This window comes from Thamnophis elegans, chromosome 1, assembly GCF_009769535.1.
Source record: "Thamnophis elegans isolate rThaEle1 chromosome 1, rThaEle1.pri, whole genome shotgun sequence".
Taxonomy (NCBI): Eukaryota; Metazoa; Chordata; class Lepidosauria; order Squamata; family Colubridae; genus Thamnophis; species Thamnophis elegans.
Window position 1 is genome coordinate 54231576 of NC_045541.1, and position 21827 is coordinate 54253402.

The 21827-nt window shown below is 42.4% G+C and overlaps 1 protein-coding gene across 1 annotated transcript in view; it reads left to right on the forward strand.

Annotated features, from left to right (window-relative positions):
• SEMA5B (semaphorin 5B) overlaps window positions 1-21827 on the forward strand; it is a 623924-nt gene that overhangs the window by 550404 nt on the left and 51693 nt on the right. Inside the window, exon 15 of the mRNA XM_032227708.1 lies at window positions 10178-10295. Coding sequence (XP_032083599.1) covers window positions 10178-10295 — 118 coding nt within the window. The remainder of the gene's footprint in view (window positions 1-10177; window positions 10296-21827) is intronic.

Genomic DNA, 21827 nt, shown 5'->3' on the forward strand with positions numbered 1-21827 from the left:
GCTCCTTACCCGGTTTTGCCGAATTCTGCGCTTCCACACATGCGCAGGACGCATACAGCGCCTGCGCGATCCTCCAGGAGCAGCTGGAGCATCGCACAGACGCTAGTACGCATGCGCGCAGCGCGCGCGTGCACGCACACGCCGTGCGCATGCGCGAGGACGCCGCCGGCCTCGTTCCAACCAAACTGGTTGGAACAGGGCGAGAAACCCACCCCTGGCCATATCGTACATTTCAAAGAGAGGGCTGCAGTAGATGGAGCAAGGAGAACATCTGCCTGCATGAGGCAAAGAGGATTGAGACATCCTTTCTTAAAACAATTTTAAATAGCTAAAACTAGTTTAAGGCTTTCAGTACCATGTTGATTTGTTTTCTCCTTACAGTGGTGGGAAGCTCTACTATAATTCTTCAGCCAGTCTAGTTCATGGTCCACAAGTTGCCAATTGCAGGCCTCCCTCCTATAGTTTATAACTTCTCCATATGAGTGGTAATTCAGGATTCCAGACTTTATGCTTCTAAAGGGGGTGATAAATGTTTCCCTTTTGCTTACTGCTTATCCCTCTTGCAGCTCTGTGTGTGTATTAAAAAAATCTCATTTATTTATAAGATTTATAAGGCCTAACTCAAACTGCCAGTGTCTCTGGGCAGTATACAGCCGCCGCCCCGCAAACCCCCCCCCCACCTAACAATAAAGCAAAACATCTCCTTATCCATACAACATTACGTGTCAACAATATACTGTGATGATAGATAGATAGATAGATAGATAGATAGATAGATAGATAGATAGATAGATGATAGATAGATAGATGGATAGATGGATGGATGGATGGATGGATGGATGGATGTATGGATGGATGGATGATAGAGGTATAGGTATTGGTGTTAAGAAGTGTGTGTATTTGTGTGTGTGTGTGTGTGTGTATTTGCCTTCTTACAATTAATGTTATTTAATTAGGGAGATTTGAGGATTATTTAATTAGGGAAGTTTGAGGATTACTTAATTAGGAAGGTTTGAGGAAAGGTTTTGAAAGTTGGTAGACCTAGATGTTTTTTTTTAATTTATTAACTTTTTAATCCACTTTTATTACTTTATAAGTAACACAAGGTGGCGAACATACTGTGCCTAATATTCCTTTCTCTTCCTATTTCCTCCACAATAATCGTGTATGATGGGTTGGGTGTCATCGTTCCAAATACCATGTAGAATTAAATCAGAGTCGAAGGCAATGATTAAAGTTCCAATTTAATAAAGCAGGCATGTTGGCACATAGCTGTGGGGATTCCAATTCTGGAAGTTACATCAGAATCCCACCCAGTTAAAAGTTCATGATCTTGTCCCCATACCCACAGTCCATCACATGGTCCAATCTCCTTCTTCCACGCTGGTGTCCATGCCCAGCTTCTTCCGGTCAGGTGTACTGGTGTGGAGACAAAGGATGACCTTGCTTCTAGTAAAGAATGAAAAACAATACATTCCAAAATCCTACTCCTTCTATTCCCCGCTCCCATTGACTATACTTAAAGAAACAGCATAATGAAATTAGAGAAAGTGTGGCAGGCCAAAATTCTAAAAGGAATATAAATGCAGGCCTGACATTGGGTTGGGTTGAGCTGAGAGAGAGTGACTGGCCCAAAGTCACTGAGTTGGCTTTCATACTTAAGTTAATAGATACTAGAATTCACAGCAGAGACTGCATCACATATTTTTGTAGATTGGGTAGGGTGGGTTAGGCTGGGCTGAGAGACTGTGACTGGCCCAAAGACTGGCGAAGCATGCGCAAAGCAAACTGGCAACAACCCACCCCTGACTACAACTCACACTCCTAGTTTCTAGGCAAGCACTTGAACCACTACACCAAATAGCAGCAATGTAGATGCTAAATCTAAGAAGCTATATCTCATTCTGTAAAATCTTATGGAGACCAATTAGAAAATATTGCACATGTGTGCACATCTTGTGATTTCCTGTATAAAAATTGATTTCTAAATTGCTTTAGGGTAACAAACTTATATTACTTCCTGAGGAGGGTCACTTTGTAAAAGGAAATTAACATTCAGGTGGCTTAGGAAAAGCTTGAACCCTAAGCAAATCTTGTAGAGCCGAGGTGGCGCAGTGGTTAGAGTGCAGTACTGCAGCCACTTCAGCTGACTGCTAGCTGCAGTTCAGTGGGTCAAATCTCACCGGCTCAGGGTTGACTCAGCCTTCCATCCTTCTGAGGTGGGTAAAATGAGGACCCAGACTGTGGGGGCAATATGTTGACTCTGTAAACCGCTTAAAGAGGGCTGAAAGCCCTATGAAGCGGTATATAAGTCTAACTGCTATTGCTATTGCTATTATGAGCCCCAAACAAAGATAATTGGTATACACTAGAGCTCCCTACAGCTTGCATAAAATTAGTGGTTGCTAGAATACTGAGATGTCCCCAAAACCATTTTTTTCCAATGCCAAGTGGTGATTTAATTTTAGATTATTAGCTTGCACTGGCTGCCAGCTTCTGTTCAGGTGCAAATCAAAGTGTTGATTATCACATGTAAATATCTACATGGCATGGGGCCAGGACTGCCTCTCCCTGAGGATATCTGGTCACCCACCCAAGTGGGCATGCTCTAGGTCCCTTCCCTTAAATATTGTCACCTAGGTGGCTTAGGAAGTGTGTCTTTTCAATAGCTCTGCAGAAGACCCTTCCCCTAGCAATCCAGTGCGCCCCCATCATTTTAGCCTTTCCAAAGATTATAAAGAATTGGGTGTTCCCTCAGGTGCTGGGTTAGAATTAGGGTGTTTGGACTTGGCTGACGGGAACATTCCAGGAGAATGACTGAGGTGCTTATATCTTTGCTTTATTGGGTTTTATTTTGAGGGGAAAGGGGGTATTATGATCCACCCGGAGTTTTGCTCTGACAGGTAGCCATGCAAATCTTTTAAATCAATAAAGTCTTGATGTTTTGTCTGCTCTAAGCAAGACTGAGTTGCTTAGATTCATTGTTTTAATAACATTTTCACTGATTGCAACTTTGCCCACAATGAATAAGTTAACTTAAAAGCATATTAATTTTATTTTCAAAGAATGTTTTTATTTTATTATGTCTGGAATGTTTTTTCTGTGTGAAAAGGATGTGGAATGCCTATTCTATGATGCTTGTTTAAGTGTTATCTCCTGTGTTTTTAAAGTATGGGTTTTTAAATTAGAAACTGACATTCTAGCCATGATTTTCCGACACCTTTGTGCTATATTTGTGCTTTACTATTCACCCAAGTTTAATCTGCTTCTCCACATTAAGACAATTATAATTTTTAAGATACAGTGGCTGACCCCATAAAACAACTATAAAGAGTTATTCTGATTTCCTCTGCCTTGCAGCTTCCAAGGAGAAATAAGTAGTATGAAATGTTATACTTGGGATAACCGAATTTGATGAAGGACATTGAGAACTTTGGGTGTGTGGCCGGTTTAAAAATAAACAAGGAAAAAACAAAAATGATTATAAAAAACTTCCCCAAAAACCAGATTGGAGAACTAGAGGAAACAATGGAATTAAAGGTAACTAAAAAAATTAAGTATTTAGGGATCTGGCTGTCTGCGAAATGCTCTTCCATAAAAGAAGACAACTATGATAAGTTGTTACAGAATACCCAAAAGGACTTAAAAAACTGGTCAAAACTACAACTATCACTGATGGGAAGAGTCGCAGTAATTAAAATGAATGTTCTGCCAAAAATCCTCTACCTATTTCAAACGGCACCGGTCAAGCTAGGGGAAAAATTTTATAATGATTTGGACAAAATGATTCGTAACTTTATATGGAATGGTAAAAAGCCCAGAATAAAATATATGTACCTGCAGGATAAAAGAACTCAAGGGGGAATGGGATTACCGGAATGGAAAACATATCACCAAGCAGCAACAACTATGTGGATAAAAGAATGGGTAATGTTAGCTAATAAAAGAATCTTAACAATAGAGGGCCACGACCTGCAATACGGGTGGCATAACTACCTATGGTGCGAGGGAAATAAAATTCACAATTATTTTAGTAGTCACCATTTAAGGGGGGTATTGATTAAGGACTGGCTCGAAATTAGAAGGAGATACTACACGCAACTACCTAAATGGATATCTCCGACGGAAGCCCTGATATACCCGAATTTGATAAACTTGGATAAAATTGTTACCTACCAACAGTTGCTAGACGACCAAAACAAACTAAACCCCAGGGAAAATTTGGCTGATAAGGGAATAAACATTGATTGGTGGCCATATCTCCAAATTCAAAACAAACACAAATTCGATCTAGCACAACCTGGCTTCCAGAACAAGAACCAGGAATTAGATAAAATTTTAATTGGACCAGATGAGAAATTAATTTCAAAAATATACAACTGCTTACTGATTCGAAAAACGGAAGCAGAAAGGGTAAAAGAAGTCATGGTAACCTGGGCCCAAAACATTGGCCACACAATAGACCTAGACGACTGGGAAAGAGTCTGGGAATGGAACCTAAAATTGACAAAGTCGACGGCCTATAAAGAAAATATATATAAAATGTTCTACCGCTGGCATCTTCCACCGACAAGACTGGCGAAAATGTCTTCAAAAGTTTCGGCCATATGCTGGAAATGTAAAACGGTGCTGGGCACGTATTACCATATGTGGTGGACGTGTCCGGTAGCCAAAGCATATTGGAAGCAAATACTAGGATGGCTGAATGGAATCCTCTCAATTAAACTATGCCTTAAGCCGGAAACTTTCTTATTAGGAATAATAGATCAAAAAATTTGCAAATCTGACCAATACCTCCTAGTCCATATTCTGACAGCGTCAAGGATTGTTTACGCACAGTGCTGGAAGAGTGAAAATGCCCCCACCAACACTATGGTGATGAATAAAATTTTAGAACTAGCAGAAATGAACAGACTGACGATGCGAATTAATGACAAAGAAGACACAGACTTTTATACAGTCTGGGAGAAGCTATACAAATGGCTTGATGAGTCAGTGAAGACCTAGACATAAAAAGAGATAGCTGACTAACCTAATACGATTAAATTAATAACTCAAATGAACAATATACAACAACTGAGAGATAAACGAAAGGAGAAATGTATCAGGGGCGAGAACCCACCGTCGAGCAATTTTGTTACGCTACAATGTTGGGAAAACTTTAAAAAGCTGATAGGAAATCCGCTATAATTACCTGCATGAAATTAGCGATCAAACTTCATTTTAGATGAGGCAAGTGGAGTTATAATCCTTGCCTCTTCAAGCAAGGAAAGGGAAAGAAAACCAGGTTGTCCTCAGCAGAGGGAAATATGTAAATGTAATAAAGGTTAGAAGGGAGGGAGGGAGGGCAGTAGGGAAGTCAGGATGGAGAGGAGAAAGGAGAGGAATAGGAAAGGCAGAAGAAGGGGGGAAGGATAAAGAGGAGGAAGAGAAAGAAGAGAAGGGAAAGAAGGTGGGAAGAAAGAAGGAGAGGAGAAAGAGGAAAAACTGGGGAAGGAAGGAGGAAGGGAAGAGAAGAGGGTAGTAAAGAGGGAAAGAGGGAGGGAAAGAAAGAGAGGAGAGTTGAAAGGAAGGAGGGAAGGAGGGAGGAAAGGAGGGAGATTAAAAGGAAGGAGGAGGGAAAGAGGCAGGGAAGGAGGAAAGGTATGTGAGAAGGAGGGGGGGACCGAGGGAGAGAAAGGACGGGGAAGGAAAGGAGGAAAGGAGAAAAGAAAGGAGGGAAGGCAGGGGAGAAGGAAGTAAGGGGGGGAGGGAAGAAAAGAGGGAGGGAAAGATACCTAACCTTTGATGTTTATAATGATTTGATAGTATGGGAATATCTCGAAATGTAGTTGTATTGTTTGTTACAAGTTATGGATGTTGTATTTTCTTTTTACCAATAAAATCTTTAAAAAAAAAAAAAAAAGAAATGTTATACTTGGGAATCCTTGATTTTGCTTTAAGATTTGAAATTGCTCAGATGTGCTCTGTTCTCTTTCCTATTTTTTAATTAGTACCAACTCATTTTTTTAAATATGTATTGCCCTCCCTTGATGCTCAATGGGCTTGTCTGTTTAACGAATTGTATAAAGCTACTGCAATATGTGCCATTAAATTTTGTGGTGACTTTTTGCAACCATATGGATAGATTTTCTCTATGATGGCTGGGATTTTTGAGTGGGATTTATTCACTTCTCTACTAATTTTTCCTTCTACCTTAAAGAGCCAAGTAATTCTGTCTTGGAACAACTATGTTACTTCATGTTTCAAGGCCTGTTTGGTTATGCTGCTTCTCTTTGTCTGATCTGTCTGGTCAGTGGCTCCAGCAACTGCTTTCCCCCTTATTCTGTTCTAATTTACTCTGTACTGTGGATTAGAACAACATAGGGTGACCTAGCTTGACATATCAGTCTACTCCCCCCCTCAAAAAAAACCCCAACACACATTTTTTTTAATTATTTTTTTTTAATTTTTAATTTAAAACAAGTACAACATCCTTCTTTACATGCTATAGAAAGTGTATCAGTCGGTCACAGATAAACTTTCGTACATCTTCTCCACAGTCAACAAACATAACTCATGTTAACTCAAGCATTTTAACTCAGATATTCATACATATCACCATCGTCATATATCCATTTTCATTTGACTGTAATTATTATTTTAAAATATTATTAATAATAATACTCTTAAACAAAACATGCCCACACCAGTGGGGAAAAAAAAGATAAAAAAAACCCCAAAAAAGAAAAAACAAAAAAGACAAAAAGAACAAAAGACAAGGCAGGGAAGAAAAAAAAAAACACAGGTATATATTATATTAAAAAAATGTATATCAGCTGGTTACAACATGTTTTGGTGCATCTCTTCCATTAATTCATATTAATTCAAAAATCTTAACTCAAATGTTTACCATATTGCCATCATTATACCTCCACTTTTAGTTAACTACAGTTATTCAAACATCCTTTAACCTTAACTATCCCAAAGATTTAGTCCATAACCACATGCTGACATTTCATTTACTTGTTTGTAAAATCCTCTATTAACATCAAATCCTCATATCCTATTTTAGCTGAGCATCCATAATATTTAATACCAAAAAGTCCATCTTCCATGCAGTATAGTCTATTATCATTCTCCCTTCTTTATGTAGTTATATCATATATCATAACATTTTCCCCATATTAATTAATATTTAACTGTATATATTTTATTTTATTTTTAATAGTGGTAATTATTGTAATTAATAACCTTTATATATAGTCCAAAAGTATTTCTAACCTTCCTTTCTCATATCCAATTATTATTTATCATATCAACTCCACATTATATACATTACTATCAATATCAGTTATTATTCAGCTATATCTATTACAAATAAGAGTAATTAGATTTAGCTAATTTTAAGTTGTATTCTTCCATCTGTCAGCCTATGTCTCTCCAATAACAAAACCTTCTCAGTCCTATTGCCATTCGTTCAATAGATTTACCAAATGTTTTTATAAGCAAGTCCAAACAGGGATATTTTCGCACCTTTTTGCTCAGAATGTCTCTGATGAAATAGTAATGTTGTCCCAAGCTTGTTAAACTTTTCAAATTGACTTTAATTCTCGAAGGTGGAATTATGGAATCTGCCAATGATGTTTCATAAAGTGTAGTTTCTTTAGCTCCCCCCCCCCCTTTCCAGCATAGCATTTCTTCCTTCCTCCGAGATAGAACAGAGGTCATTTCTCACATTTTTCATTTGTATTTCAGGAACATTCAAACATTCAGCGTTCTCACCTTTTCCTTCAAGTTTTAATGTCAAATAATCCAATTTTTTTTTCAAATCTTTGATAAGAATCAAACAGTTTTCGAAATGCAGAAAAAAGTGTATGAAGCGAGCCCTTGGAAATATAATTCGACGCCATGTTGTGTCGTAGTTAAAGACTCTAAGATATTTGCAAGTAAAAACACGCTGGGAGCTGTGCGATCTTATCTGATCTTAGACCAACACAGCCAAGCAATAAAAGTGTCAGATCGTTAGTTTTACAACCCACTTAGAAAGAGTCAGGGGGAGATGTTGAAGAATTCCTTAAAGCGTTTAAGAGATAGAGTAACCACCAGCCATAAATCCATTAAAAAAAAAACACCAATTCGCCGCTAGATTCTTCTGTTCTTTGGTTCCAATTAGCTTAAATTTTAATGCGGACTGTCTCTCTTTGAGTAATAAAATCAGCTTACCAGTTGAATCCATTCATACCATTCTTAGGGGCAACCTGCAGTTTCGGTTAGCATACAGCTAATCCAAAAAGGAGTTGGCAGGAGGGGTTAATTCCACGCCCCCCAGAGACTTTGCGATCGTCTCTGAGGTCACTGGATCTCCCCTCACCTTTCACTGTCTTCTACGGGACAGCTAGGGTCCAACGACCCGTCCAAAAATCCTTCGGAATAGAAGAATTTCAGGCATAGCCTGAAACTCCGTCTTCTCACTGCTAAGCCCCGCCTTCTTCCCCAAAACCCAACACACATTTGTTTCAGAGTCCTTGGGTTGAGAACTTCACAGTTTTTCCTACACCATTATTTATCCTTGATAGGTATGATTGAACTGAGCTGCCACAGAAGGACCATTTCTCCTTACTTCTTCCATTACTGTGTTTTGTTTAGCCACAGAGCTCCTCAAGGGCAACAGAGTAGAATATTGCTTCTTTTTGCTCTTTATTTGAAACTGCTGAGAGATTGTGCCTAAATTACAAAGTAGGGATCCCTTTTGAAGACCCATAAAAGAAAACACTTAACCTGGCAACTGAAGGAAAGTGATACTTTTGGTAAGAGGTGGTGTTGATTAATATTGGTATTAATGGTATAAATGGTAATAATTGGCATTGGTGGGTATGGTATAGGTTGTACTATGCTGTTCGAGACAAGCTGTTTCATTTTTAGTACCAACTCATGGATTTTCAAATATTCCTGAATATGTTCCTATAAAGGTAAAGGTTCCCCTTGCACATATATGCTAGTCATTTCCGACTCTAAGGGATGGTGCTCATCTCTGTTTCAAAGCTGAAGAGCCAGCACTGTCCAAAAATGTCTTGATGGTCATGTAGCCAGCATGACTAAATGCCAAAGGCACATGAAACGCTGTTACCTTCCCACCAAAGATGGTTCCTATTTTTCTACTTGCATTTTTAACATGCTTTCAAACTGCTAGGTTGGAAGAAGCTGGGACAAGTAATGGGAGCTCACTCCATTACGGAGCACTAGGGATTCGAACCGCCAAACTGCCGACCTTTCTGATCGACAAGCTCAGCGTCTTGGCCACTGGGCCACCGTGTCCCTTTGACTACTGTAGATTACTTGTATAAATGGGTAAAGAAAGCATTAACTTATATTAGCCAACAATGTATTTATAAGTGACTCTAAATACCAGCTTCAAATTTATTGCAGTTAAGGTAGATGAAAAGTCTTCTTTAGCAGCATCTGGATTCAATTTAAAACTTTCTACAACATATTAACCATAGTCAGAAGTGATTCATTCCAGACTGAAAGTGTACGGGCATTGCTCACCTAAATAAGATCTAATTTGGCCTGTGACTTTTACCATATTTTGAAAGTTTTAACCAGTTATTTTCTTTAATTAAAAATGGCTAAAAATGGACCCCAATAGTTACATAAATAAATACACCATTGAGCACCATTTTTTAATTTAAAAGAGATTAATTACAAATTGCTTATATAATGTTACATTATAAAGGCAACTATTGTATTTTTTAAAAAAACTAATATTTTTCTATTGGTTTATCCCTGTTCTTTATGTTTATCTAACCTTTGTAAGTGGTTTTTCCAAAATATATTTATTTTGTAGGAAATTGGATTATGCATATTATTATTTACAGTATTTACAATATTATTATTTATTCTTTAATTAGATGGGCAAAGCAGCACTTTATTATCTTTTGGGTTTGAAATAATAGTGAAAAAGATAGGGGTTTTTGTTTGTTTTTATTGGGGAGAAATAGTAGCTTTCATTAGCCTGCTTTATGGCCATTTTGAAACCTTCCTTACAGGTGAAACTTTGTTCTAAAATAAATTTGTTTCTGCTGCTGCAAATCGGCATACTTGACAACTGTTGTATAAGAAAGTGTGGGTGTGAATAATTAGTTTTAGAACTTCTGGTCAATGAAAGAACACCAATCTCTTTCTCTTTCCCCACCAGAGACTGCCTGGGTGCAAGGGACCCATATTGTGGCTGGGATAAAAAGCAAAAGCGATGCACAACCATTGAGGACAGCTCCAATATGAGCCTCTGGAGTCAAAATATTACCGAGTGCCCTGTAAGTAAAAACCTAAAATCAGGAATATAAAAATGTATGATACATTTTGCTTTGAACTAGTCTTCGCGAAATTGCTGCAGCATTGTGGAATCTAACTGACTGCTAGAAGTCCCATTTTTTCTGTTCATCTGCATGAGGACTGATGGGGAAAAATCTAAATGCATCCCGTTTACTTACAGTGTAGAGACCCAGGCATTATGGCAAACCTTACCACTGAGGGTTGCATAACCTTTTCCTCAACATCAAAAATTGCTACCTGTTTAAATTTGGTTCAAATTCCAGAATTGAATTCAGTGTTGTTCATACAATTAATTTCGGTGCATTTAATCTTTTTTTTTTTTTATCGACAGCAATTGCATTTCTGGAAATTGGTGGGGGCATAGCTTGAGATCTCATCCAAAGTTTTCAGCGGGCTGTCTCTGGCTCATGGGCCTCTAGTGTAATTTATTGTGGACTTTTTGTCTCCTAAAGGAAAAAAAACCCAAAGAATAATTCTAGGCTTCTTAATTTATTAGACATATTGTAAGATAACTTGATCCTTTAGACTAGGGTGACCAGACGTCCCGCTTTTGGCGGGATAGCCCCGCCTTTTCATAAATTTTCCCGCGTCCCGCATGCTTCTTAAAAACACACGCTTTTTTTGGCGCTCGCAGCTCCCTCGCTCCCCCGCCCATCAGCTGCTAGCTCGCTGGACTGGCTCATCATTCCGTTCTATCCTACAAATTTAAGCCAGCCCAGCCTGCCGCTCACTGATTGGATTGGCCTGGACTCCAGCCAATCAGTGAGCTGGCTGGGATGGAAAATTTTCAGCACGCCACATGCTGAAAATTTTCCATCCCAACCAGCTCACTGATTGGCTGGACTCCGCTTAGCTGAGCACGCCTGCGTGAGTCTCCATTTCATTTCATCTTTTTGGGTTGCAGCTGGCTGGCTTACTGGTGAGTAATCATGTTATGAATTGGTACCGGTGGGAATCAGGAGGCACTGGGGGGAGGAGACAGCCCTCCTCTCCTCCTTCTCCCCCTTTGCGGAGTTCATTTCACCTCCTCGCGTCACAGCCAGCCCCTGTGCTGCGCCGCCATGGGCGGCAGAAGCTCCAGAACCGAGTGGAATTTCTCTGCGCGAGTGAAACAGCCCCCGCCGCTCGCGCAGAGAACTTCCACTCGGTCACGGACTCATGGAGCTTCTGCCGGTGTGGCGGCGCCTGTGCTGCGCGGTTCCCAGCGACCACACCGCGAGTCCGCGAGGCGTGGTAGCGTCCCGCCGCCCTCCCCTGCGGGTCTCCTGCGGCGGCCCGGCACAAGCCCCAGGAACGAGTGGAAATTCTCTGCGCGAGGTGAAATGGCCGGCAGCCGCCTCGCTCTCCTGCCTCTCCGTTCCCAAGCAGCCCCGTCCTCTCCTCCTCCCTTGGTCCTTCCCGCGGCCGCCTCGCCAAAATCTAGCTCTCCCTCCCCCTGCTTCGGCCGCTGCTGGCCATCGCCCAGCCGCCGCAGCCGCCTCCCCTTCCTCCCTCCCTCCCCCTCGGACTCCTCTTCCCGCCCCCGCCGCCTCGGCTTGGAAGGGCCGAGAGAGAGAGAGAGAGAGAGAGAGAACGGGGGAATCTCTCGGGGCTCGCCAGAGCGCTGCTCCTTTCCCAGAGCAGAGAGAGAGAAGGAAAGAAGGGGGGAGAGAAATCTGGGTGCCCGAGCTCTTTCCCCACATCCCTATGCAGCGGGGAAAGAGAGGTCACTCCCAGTGAAGTGTCGCCCCCACGCTCGCTGCTTCTGCCGCAGCCACCCGAGGCTGAGACGGGATTCGGAGTTTTGACAGATGCCCGTTTCCCCCTCCCCACGCCCAAGCCCTTCCCCCACATCCCTATGCAGCGGGGAAAGCTCGCTGCTTCTGCCGCAGCCACCCGAGGCCGAGACGGGATTCCCCTCTGCCAGCGCTGGGCAGCAAAGCTGAGATGTTAAGCTCACTCCCTCTTCCTGCAGCACGCCCCGATGCGAAAAACGCCGAGATCCCGCTCACTTGGGGCTGCTGCGATGTCCAGGGAGGCTCAGCTGGTCTGAGTAGGCAGGGCAGGGGTAACGGTGTGCCCAACTCAGGTGCTCCGAGCAGAGAGGGAGCCGCCCCCTCTGCCAGCGCTGGGCAGCAAAGCTGAGATGTTAAGCTCAACTCAGGTGCTCCGAGCAGAGAGGGAGCTCAACTCAGGTGCCCAACTCAGGTGCTCCGAGCAGAGAGGGAGCCGCCCCCTCTGCCAGCGCTGGGCAGCAAAGCTGAGATGTTAAGCTCAACTCAGGTGCTCTGAGCAGAGAGGGAGCTCAACTCAGGTGCCCAACTCAGGTGCTCCGAGCAGAGAGGGAGCCGCCCCCTCTGCCAGCGCTGGGCAGCAAAGCTGAGATGTTAAGCTCACTCCCTCTTCTTGCAGCATGCCCCGATGCGAAAAACGCCGAGCGCACTTGGGGCTGCTGCGATGTCCAGGGAGCTCCAGGATGACTGAGAATCCCCCGTGTTATTCCAGATAGGATAGAATATTGCCTTTTCCACTTTCTCCACTCCCCCCAATGGCGGTTAAGAATCGGCAAAAATTTGGGGCGTGTGTCTGCGGGAGAAAGAAAAGGAAAGAAAGGAAAAGGAAAGAAAGGAAAAGAAAGGAAAAAAAGAGAAGAAAAGGTCTTTTTCTCTCCCACGGTTGTTTCTGCGGGGCCGCTTGGAGGCGTTTTCCCCATGGCGCGCACGTGTGTGCTCCTTTAAAGTTGCGGGGAGAAAGCGAGAGATGAAGCCCACTTCTCTCCAAAGTGTCTGAAGCACGTAGGGGAATCGCTGCCCCGCTCAGGTTTCAACTTCGGGGGAGTGACCGAGCGAAGGAGGGGAGAAGAGGGGAGAAAAAGGGGTTTGTTGTAGAGTTGATAAAGCTTTAAGAGTTTGGCAGCAAGAGGATTCTGAATGGGTCCCGAATGAACGGGACTCGAAACAGCTCTATTACGTCCTGCTTTTTGTGGGGGGAAAGAGAGAGAAAGAGGGAGAGGGAAAAAATGTTGGGAACGGCCGTAGCCTTTCTCATCTGGATCCTGGAGCGAAGCGCGGAGAACAACACAAAAAAAGTGTTGGGTTGGGTTTTTTTTGGATACTCTGATTTTTGTCTCTCTCGTTACTGTTTTCAATTCAATTCTTTTTCCCCCCAGTCTTTTTTTTAAAGCTGAACGCTTCTACCTCCACCCCTCCTTTGCCCCGAGGAGTTTTGGAGGGGAGGGGAGGAAGAGGGTTTGAGGCGCGGGGATGGAGGTGGTCGCCGCTGAGTCCCCCTGCCCGGGTTCCGGCGGAGAAAAGAGGACGGGATGGGGTGGGGGTGGGGGGATCAGCTGGCCAAGAATCCCAGGGCTTGTGCTGTGAGTGGAAGTTAATCCCCCGCTTTCCAAGCTCGCAAACAGCACGGATCTCTCCAACTCTTTCTCTCCAGCTCTAAATATTTTACACTGAGTTTTTAGCTCCAGCATCCCTGTTTTTAAAATGCTGAAGACCCATCCTGATCCCTCTGATGTTCCAGATAATGAAATATGCAGGGCACGTTGTAGTAAAAAAAATTTGCCAATTATCATGATTGAAACAGGATCTGAATTGTAGAACTCCAATTTGCTTGGCATAATGTTTAAAGGACTTTGATTTGAAGAGAAGAGATTTCAGAGGAAGAAATGGCTATGGCTTCAGAGGAACAAGTGGCAGCCTCAAGTTACATGGGCTCACCATATGTCACACCTACATGCTTGCAAATTCTTTTACTTATTGGACCAAAGACCCAGCTAGGAAAAATGATAACACATGGAATCCTTTAGTGAATGCTATGCAGCAGTATGTGTATCAAAAGCATAGATTTACAGGAGCTTAGTAGAAATGTGCTGTAGTAATGCAAATCAAAAGCAGAAGAATTTATCCTTGAGGATCTTTACTATTTTCAAGCCCCTTCCCTCTTCAGGCTTCAGAATTTAAGGAAAGAGAGGGGGAGGGGGAGAAGGAGAGGGAGGGAGGGACAGAGAGAGAGAGAAAGGGGGACTGTGTGCACAGGAGTAGGGATTTTCTAAAAGTCCCATTGAATCCAGAGGAGGGAAGAGAGAAAGAAAGGGGGAGTGTGAGGTGGGGGGATTTCCTAAACCCCATTGAATCCAGAGGAGGGAAGAGAGAAAGAAAGAAAGGGAGTGTGTGCACAGGAGTGGGGATTTTCTAAAAATCCCATTGAATCCAGAGGAGGGAAGAGAGAAAGAAAGGTGGAGTCTGTGAGGGTGGGGGATTTCCTAAACCCCATTGAATCCAGAGGAGGGAAGAGAGAAAGAAAGGGGGAGTCTGTGAGGGTGGGAGATTTCCTAAACCCCATTGAATCCAGAGGAGGGAAGAGAGAAAGAAAGAAAGGGAGTGTGTGCACAGGAGTGGGGATTTTCTAAAAATCCCATTGAATCCAGAGGAGGGGAGAGAGAAAGAAAGAGGGAGTGTGTGCACAGGAGTGGGGATTTTCTAAAAATCCCATTGAATCCAGAGGAGGGGAGAGAGAGAGAGAAAGAAAGAGCGAGTGTGTGCACAGGAGTGGGGATTTTCTAAAAATCCCATTGAATCCAGAGGAGGGAAGAGAGAAAGAAAGGGGGAGTCTGTGAGGTGGGGGGATTTCCTAAACCCCATTGAATCCAGAGGAGGGAAGAGAGAAAGAAAGAAAGGGACTGTGTGCACAGGAGTGGGGATTTTCTAAAAATCCCATTGAATCCAGAGGAGGGAAGAGAGAAAGAAAGAGGGAGTGTGTGCACAGGAGTGGGGATTTTCTAAAAATCCCATTGAATCCAGAGGAGGGGAGAGAGAGAGAGAAAGAAAGAGGGAGTGTGTGCACAGGAGTGGGGATTTTCTAAAAATCCCATTGAATCCAGAGGAGGGAAGAGAGAAAGAAAGAGGGAGTGTGTGCACAGGAGTGGGGATTTTCTAAAAATCCCATTGAATCCAGAGGAGGGGAGAGAGAGAGAGAAAGAAAGAGGGAGTGTGTGCACAGGAGTGGGGATTTTCTAAAAATCCCATTGAATCCAGAGGAGGGAAGAGAGAAAGAAAGGGGGAGTCTGTGAGGTGGGGGGATTTCCTAAACCCCATTGAATCCAGAGGAGGGAAGAGAGAAAGAAAGGGGGAGTCTGTGAGGTGGGGAGATTTCCTAAACCCCATTGAATCCAGAGGAAGGAAGAGAGAAAGAAAGAGGGAGTGTGTGAGGGTGGGGGATTTCCTAAACCCCATTGAATCCAGAGGAGGGAAGAGAGAAAGAAAGAGGGAATGTGTGAGGGTGGGAGATTTCCTAAACCCCATTGAATCCAGAGGAGGGAAGAGAGAGAGAAAGAAAGAGGGAGTGTGTGCACAGGAGTGGGGATTTTCTAAAAATCCCATTGAATCCAGAGGAGGGAAGAGAGAAAGAAAGAGGGAGTCTGTGAGGTGTGGGGATTTCCTAAACCCCATTGAATCCAGAGGAGGAGTGTTTGTGTATTTGTGTGTTTCTGTGTGTTTGTGTGTGTGTGTGTGTGTGTGTGTGTGTGTGTGAGAGAGAGAGAGAGAGAGAGAGACTATCACTGTGTTGTAGCTTATGATTCTTGATGAATGTATTGTATTGTATTTTATTTATGTACACCGAAGACAAATTCCTTGTGTGTCCAATCACACTTGGGTAATAAACTATTCTACTCTACTCTACTCTACTCATTTCTATTTCAATTCTAATAAGGAGTTTAGCTTCTCTCTCTTGAAAATGTAAGCTAGCATAATGCAAGCTAGCTTTAGCTTTCAAACAGTTCATTTAGTGACCAAAGTTACAACGGCATTGAAAAAAGTGACTGATGACCATTTTTCACACTTAGCGACCATTTTTCACACTTAGCGACCGTTGAAGCATCCTCATGGTCACGTGATCAAAATTTTGATATTTGGCAACAGATTCATATTTATGATGCTTTCAGTGTCCTGGGGTCATATAATCGCCTTGTGTGACCTTTTGACAAAATATAAAAATTTTAATCAAGCCCCCCCCCCCTTCCCGGTCAATGGTGTCCCTCTTTACCAATCTGAAAATCTGGTCACCTTACTTTAGACTGATAATTGGTTTCAAACAAAGTGCTGAAACAGCAGAGTGGCATTAAAGTGATAGGATTTGCATGGGGCCTGTGAACAGTAACTTCAGCAACTGTGATCAGGAATTTGTCAGTGACTCCCTTGAATTTGTCTCTTGGAGAAGATGGATGCATATTGGAAAAAGAAAGGCAGTCTTTGAGAGGAAATGACTAGTATGGACAAGTCAGTTTCTTCCTCATTTTTTTATGCGGAAGAATCCATTCTCATCACAGGGAAGTTGCAGAACAGATTCCATCTTCTCTCAACATTAGCATAGCCAGGCCGAGCTGTAGATTGCAGAGGCACCTCTCCATTCTGAATCGGCCCCTCCCAGTAAAGGGTAGTGCATGAATGTAGGCTTGCCTAAGCATATATTTAATAACATAGATGTAATGAATTATTATTGATACTGTTGTTGCATTCCATTTTGCAGGGCTGATTGATAGCTAAATTGCAGAGGGGTGTTTTGTGCAGCTTGCCAACTTGGATTTAAAGTTGCAGTGCTGGGATTTTTCCTGTCCGTAATAACCTTGGTCACTCCTTTCCACCCCACTCCCACTCCCCATATAGCATTAGTCATTCCTTCTTGTTTCTTTTTTCCATATTGTTTTAAAGTATTGTCTGCTTATAGCCTTCTCCTGCTGTTCTTGGATATAATGTTTATTGACTGCCAAGTGTTGTTATCTTGTCACAGCTTAATGCCTCTGTCTGTTGCTAGGTGTATGAGGTGTTAATCCTTTCCCTGAAACACAATGTCTGTTGGGAAGCCCCCTCATTTCTTAATCAGTCTTCCATGGTCGCCGAAAATAGCCTGTTGCCAGTCATTTGGATTTTAGAAATGACACAAGAGATGGGAAGGGTAATGTTTAGATTTTAAGGCATAACCAATAACAGCTGCCTTATGTCTTAGAAATAGGGATCTCTAAGATGCATATTCAAAAGGTTGATTCAAGCGATTCTGCTTTGCCATAATGGATGGTGACGGGCTGGGTACAGACAATATGTGCAACTAAAAACCAGCCACTTTTATGACTTAAGCACAAGCAGCATCATGACCTCACCTTTTTTCTACATGCATCATGGCATTGCAGCCCTAAAAGGGTTCAGATTGCACCATAGTGCTGCTTCCATCATACTAATGAAAGTGGCAAGAAGTCACTAGTCTTGAAGCAAAGTTGTGAATTTAATTTGTTCTTGTTTCTTGGATATTTATCCTTCCTTTCTTATTGTTCATAAATAATTCAAGGTAGTGATAATACTCCTTCCTCTTCCCATTTGCCCCCATAATAACTCCATGACAGGAGTTGGGCTGAGAGAGAGAGAGAGAGAGAGAGAGAGTGAGTGAGTGAGTGAGTGAGTGATTCGTCCAAAATCACCCAGCAAATGTTTCATCCCAAAATGGGACTAGATAGTCTCCTAACCACTAGTCCAAACTTACAATTGCTTGTGAAGATGTAGAGCAGCGGTTCCCCAACCTTTCTGGCTCAGTGGACAGAGCAGTGAGGGGAGGGTTTTGCATGCACATGCTGCTTTGGCCCGGTTCCAAATCGGCTGTAGCCTGGCATCGCGGATCAAGGGTTGGGGTTCCTTGATGTAGAGTACAGGAGCTATTTGTTTACCATAAGGCCCAGGACAATACAAAAATAGTGCTTCCGATGCCACAGAGACAAGGTATGAGTTGGAAATATGACCCTGGGATATTCCCATTCCTAAGACCTGACCAATCAGTGCATTATCACCAGTACCAAACAGAATTGCAGGTGCTATCTTACTCTTCTCGCTTGCAACGTAGAGAAGGAATGATCAAGCTTCAGCCTTTTCTTCCAGCAGTAAGATTGGGGAGAAAGCAGAAAGCTGCATAAGGAGTAATCACAGGAAGGTGGAATTCAGCGATACAAGATGGAGTGCTCATTCCAATTAGAGTTCCCTTAATGTAACTCCCCTTGCTTCTCCTCTGCATTCCATACCCAAGGCAGCAATTGCAAAGGCACCTTGAGCAGCCATTAACACATCAACTGGCAGTCATCATGGATTATTTTGAAGTGGATTAAGACTTAATTGAACAGCACTGATGTGCACCGTATGTGGCTATCTCTTTCACCATCAGCAGGTGGGAAATTACTTAACACTGCTATAAGGAAGAGTGGTGAAAAGAAAGAGAAACCTAGATGATGCAATAATCTAATTCCCTACTTTGCTATATAGCTACCCATTTTGCTAAGATGGGATCGGAGCTAAATGCAGAATACATGACTAGAGCCTAGTAAAGAGACACAAAAGACTCCCAGCTAGCACATATACCCATTAGTGCAGATTTCAAAACATCTTTAAGGTAACAATAGATAATCTTTCAAGTTGGGACTTGCTACTCATTTATTATGGTTACATTCCTACTCTTTGCCTAAAGGATCAGTACAATCTCCCTTGAGTTTACAGAGTCAACCCTAATTTGAATCACCAGAAAAATTTACTGAAAGGGACTTCAGACATTTTGGGGGTATTGGACTGGATATTTCCTAAAAGAATAGAGGAAAGAAGCCTGCCGCAATCAATGAACCTGCTGGTTGTTTATTTATTTGCTTCTAAGGTTGTGTCAATTTTCTGTAGTTAGTTGAAGACCTTCCTGATAAGTTCAGGTGACTGGAAAAGGGCAGTTTTCTTATCTAAGTTTTCTTTCCAGGATCAAACTGTATATTAGATACCAATTTCTCATCCTAAAACCATATTGCATGTATTTAAAAATTGCCCTTTTGCAATCTACTACCTAGTGTATTTTTTGACTGTGTGTTAGGCAAGCATGCCTCATTAATTATACTAATCCCTTGCAAACTGGAAAATCCCATGGGGCATCATTGTATTAAAAATTGAGATAAACGGGATGAAAGGAGTGAGCTAGGTATTGTAACGAATCTTGCAAGAATGATACATTGCAATTGTGGATATCTTAGATATATTTTCTGTTGTGAAATGCTTGCCTTCAGATTGGGAACATGTTAGGATTTTAAGGTTATATTGAGGACATGCAGTTTTTCCCCCTTTCCTAGACTTATTCACTATGATAAAATTCCCTTTTTATTATTAGGCAACTCAACAATGACAAAATGTAGTATTCCTGAAGGAAGGGGAGAAAATGAGAAATATTTGAATGCTTCTGATCTATAACAAAGAAAATGTTCAAGCTTCCTTTACCAAAACCAAGGAAGAAACAGAAAATCCACCTCCTAATGTGTGTCTTGACATGTCCTTCCCAGTTGCATAAATGTCTACTCAACTATGATTCTGGCCCTCTCTATAAATGTGGTCCTGTCCACCAAAAAGTTGCCCTCTCTGTCTTAGTTAATGGTGGAATACAAAAAGATTTCTTTTTTGAAGACCAAAACTGTAGAAAGAAAAATATTTGTTTGAAGATACTCAGACCTCAAAGTTAAATTGTTGTCTGAATAAACACTGAAATTTCTTGCTTTCAAAGAGATAATCTGTGTTTCTGTTCCTCATTTCTTTCCTATAACTTGAACCTTGCCTCTGTGGAGTCCTTGGTGCTCTCTGAGCTTAGTTGTTTGCTTGTAGGTATTTCATTACCTGACTAGGCAACATTATCAGTCTTAGTGAATGTGGGGTTTGCTCAGTGGTGGGATTCAAATAATTTAACAACTGGTTCTCTGCTCTAATGACCAGCTGAGCAGGCATGGCTTGATGGTCATGTGAACATGTGGGTGTGGCCAACTCAATGTCACTCAGGTCGATGGGCGCTTCACCTTAGCTGTTACAGTGTAATAAGGGTTAACCAGAGAGGCAGTTTCTGTAAGCAATAAAGATTAGGCTAGAAACAAAGCTAGAATGTTTCTTTCCTGCCTTCCTTACAGGATTAGCCCTGTAAAGTGGGAAAAAAACAAAATAAGATTTCTTCCAACAACCGGTTCTCTGAATTGCTTAGAAAGTTAACAACTGGTTCTCCCGAATAGGTGCGAACTGGCTGAATCCCACCACTGGTTTGCTCCTTGTGCATATATAGTAACTTGCCCTGTGTACTTTGGGTGAACCATGTGGTACTGCATGCTGGACCAAGTACAGCTTCCAGACTGTCTTCAAGGGTAATCCCATGTACAGCATGTGGCAGTATGCCAAGCAGGAAGTGACTAAGGCCTGAGTGACTCATGCATACAATCAATTACATATTCTTAACAAATTCCCAGAAGACTTTTACAATAAAGATTGTACAACAGATCCCTCACTTAAAGAGATATTAATTTCCTCCTATCACTATAGAGCCAGTGCCATCATGGCTAATTTAATTTAATTAGTCAGGATTGGCAGAGACTGAGCATACATTGTCTACCTTCTTGAGCTGCACAAGTTGAAAAAAAATGGGTATTTGTTAACTTTACACAGCTCTTTCTATCCTGCATGAATATATAATATTTCTAAGCCAAGGAGTTCAGCTGAACAGTAGCTAGAATACAGCAGGGAAGACTGCACAGTCTTCTCTTTGCTTATTGTTTACAGGCTGCTGAATTACAGTGTGATGAAAAACAAAGCTTTGGAACAGATGTTTAAGGTCCTTCTAACTTCAGTGTAACAAACATAATTGCAGATCTAAATTAGTTCCATGTTATATCTTGTAGTTTTTAGATGCAAGATGGAAGCTCAAAGGAAGTGCCAGGGGAGAACTTGGCCATGGCCAAGTGAAGAAGTGAGAAATAGGAGAGAACAAATTATGATTTGCAGTCCTTGTTTTGTAACTGTCTCCAAAAGAGACTCCATAATGCTTTTCCAGGGCACTGCTCAGGAGAGTCCAAGCAAGGGTTAAATACAGCCAAACTGCCCAGAGCTGAATTGAAACTTTAAGCCACGCCTCTGGTGTTGATTATCCTCAGATTTTTCAACTCAGCTAGCCCAGTGAACTTGCTTTAAGTTTCTCTTCATTTATTTTATTAGCTTGGACTCTCTTGAGCATTTACTGTGAGTATTTTCAGTTTAGGGGGTGATCAGGCTGAGTGAGTGTAATTAGATTTATTTAATTTGTTTCTAACTCACTCTTCGGTTCTCCGGCGTCCTGCTTAACTCCCAGGTGCCGCGCGGAACACAGGCAGCTGCTGGGGCAAGCGTGCAGGTTGGAGTGCCGACGCCAGCGCTGTTGTGACCCTTGCTGGGGAGGGGGAAAGCCCCGCTGAGGCTCCTGCGGTTGGTGTCCATGCCTTTGGTGGCCGGCGTGCAGGTGCGGTGCCTCAGAGCTCCGGATGGTTTGACAGCAACTTTTAAAGTATTTAGATCTTCCGGTTGCCATTTTGGGAGCTATTTGCAGTTTCGGTTTCTGATTTCAACCTCGTGGCAGCTTCCTGCAGCCTTATTCACAGCAGGTGCCGCAAGGAGCCACTCTTTGTCTGGCCTGGCTGGCAATTAGGTGTATCCTTTTCACCTGAGCGGCAAGGA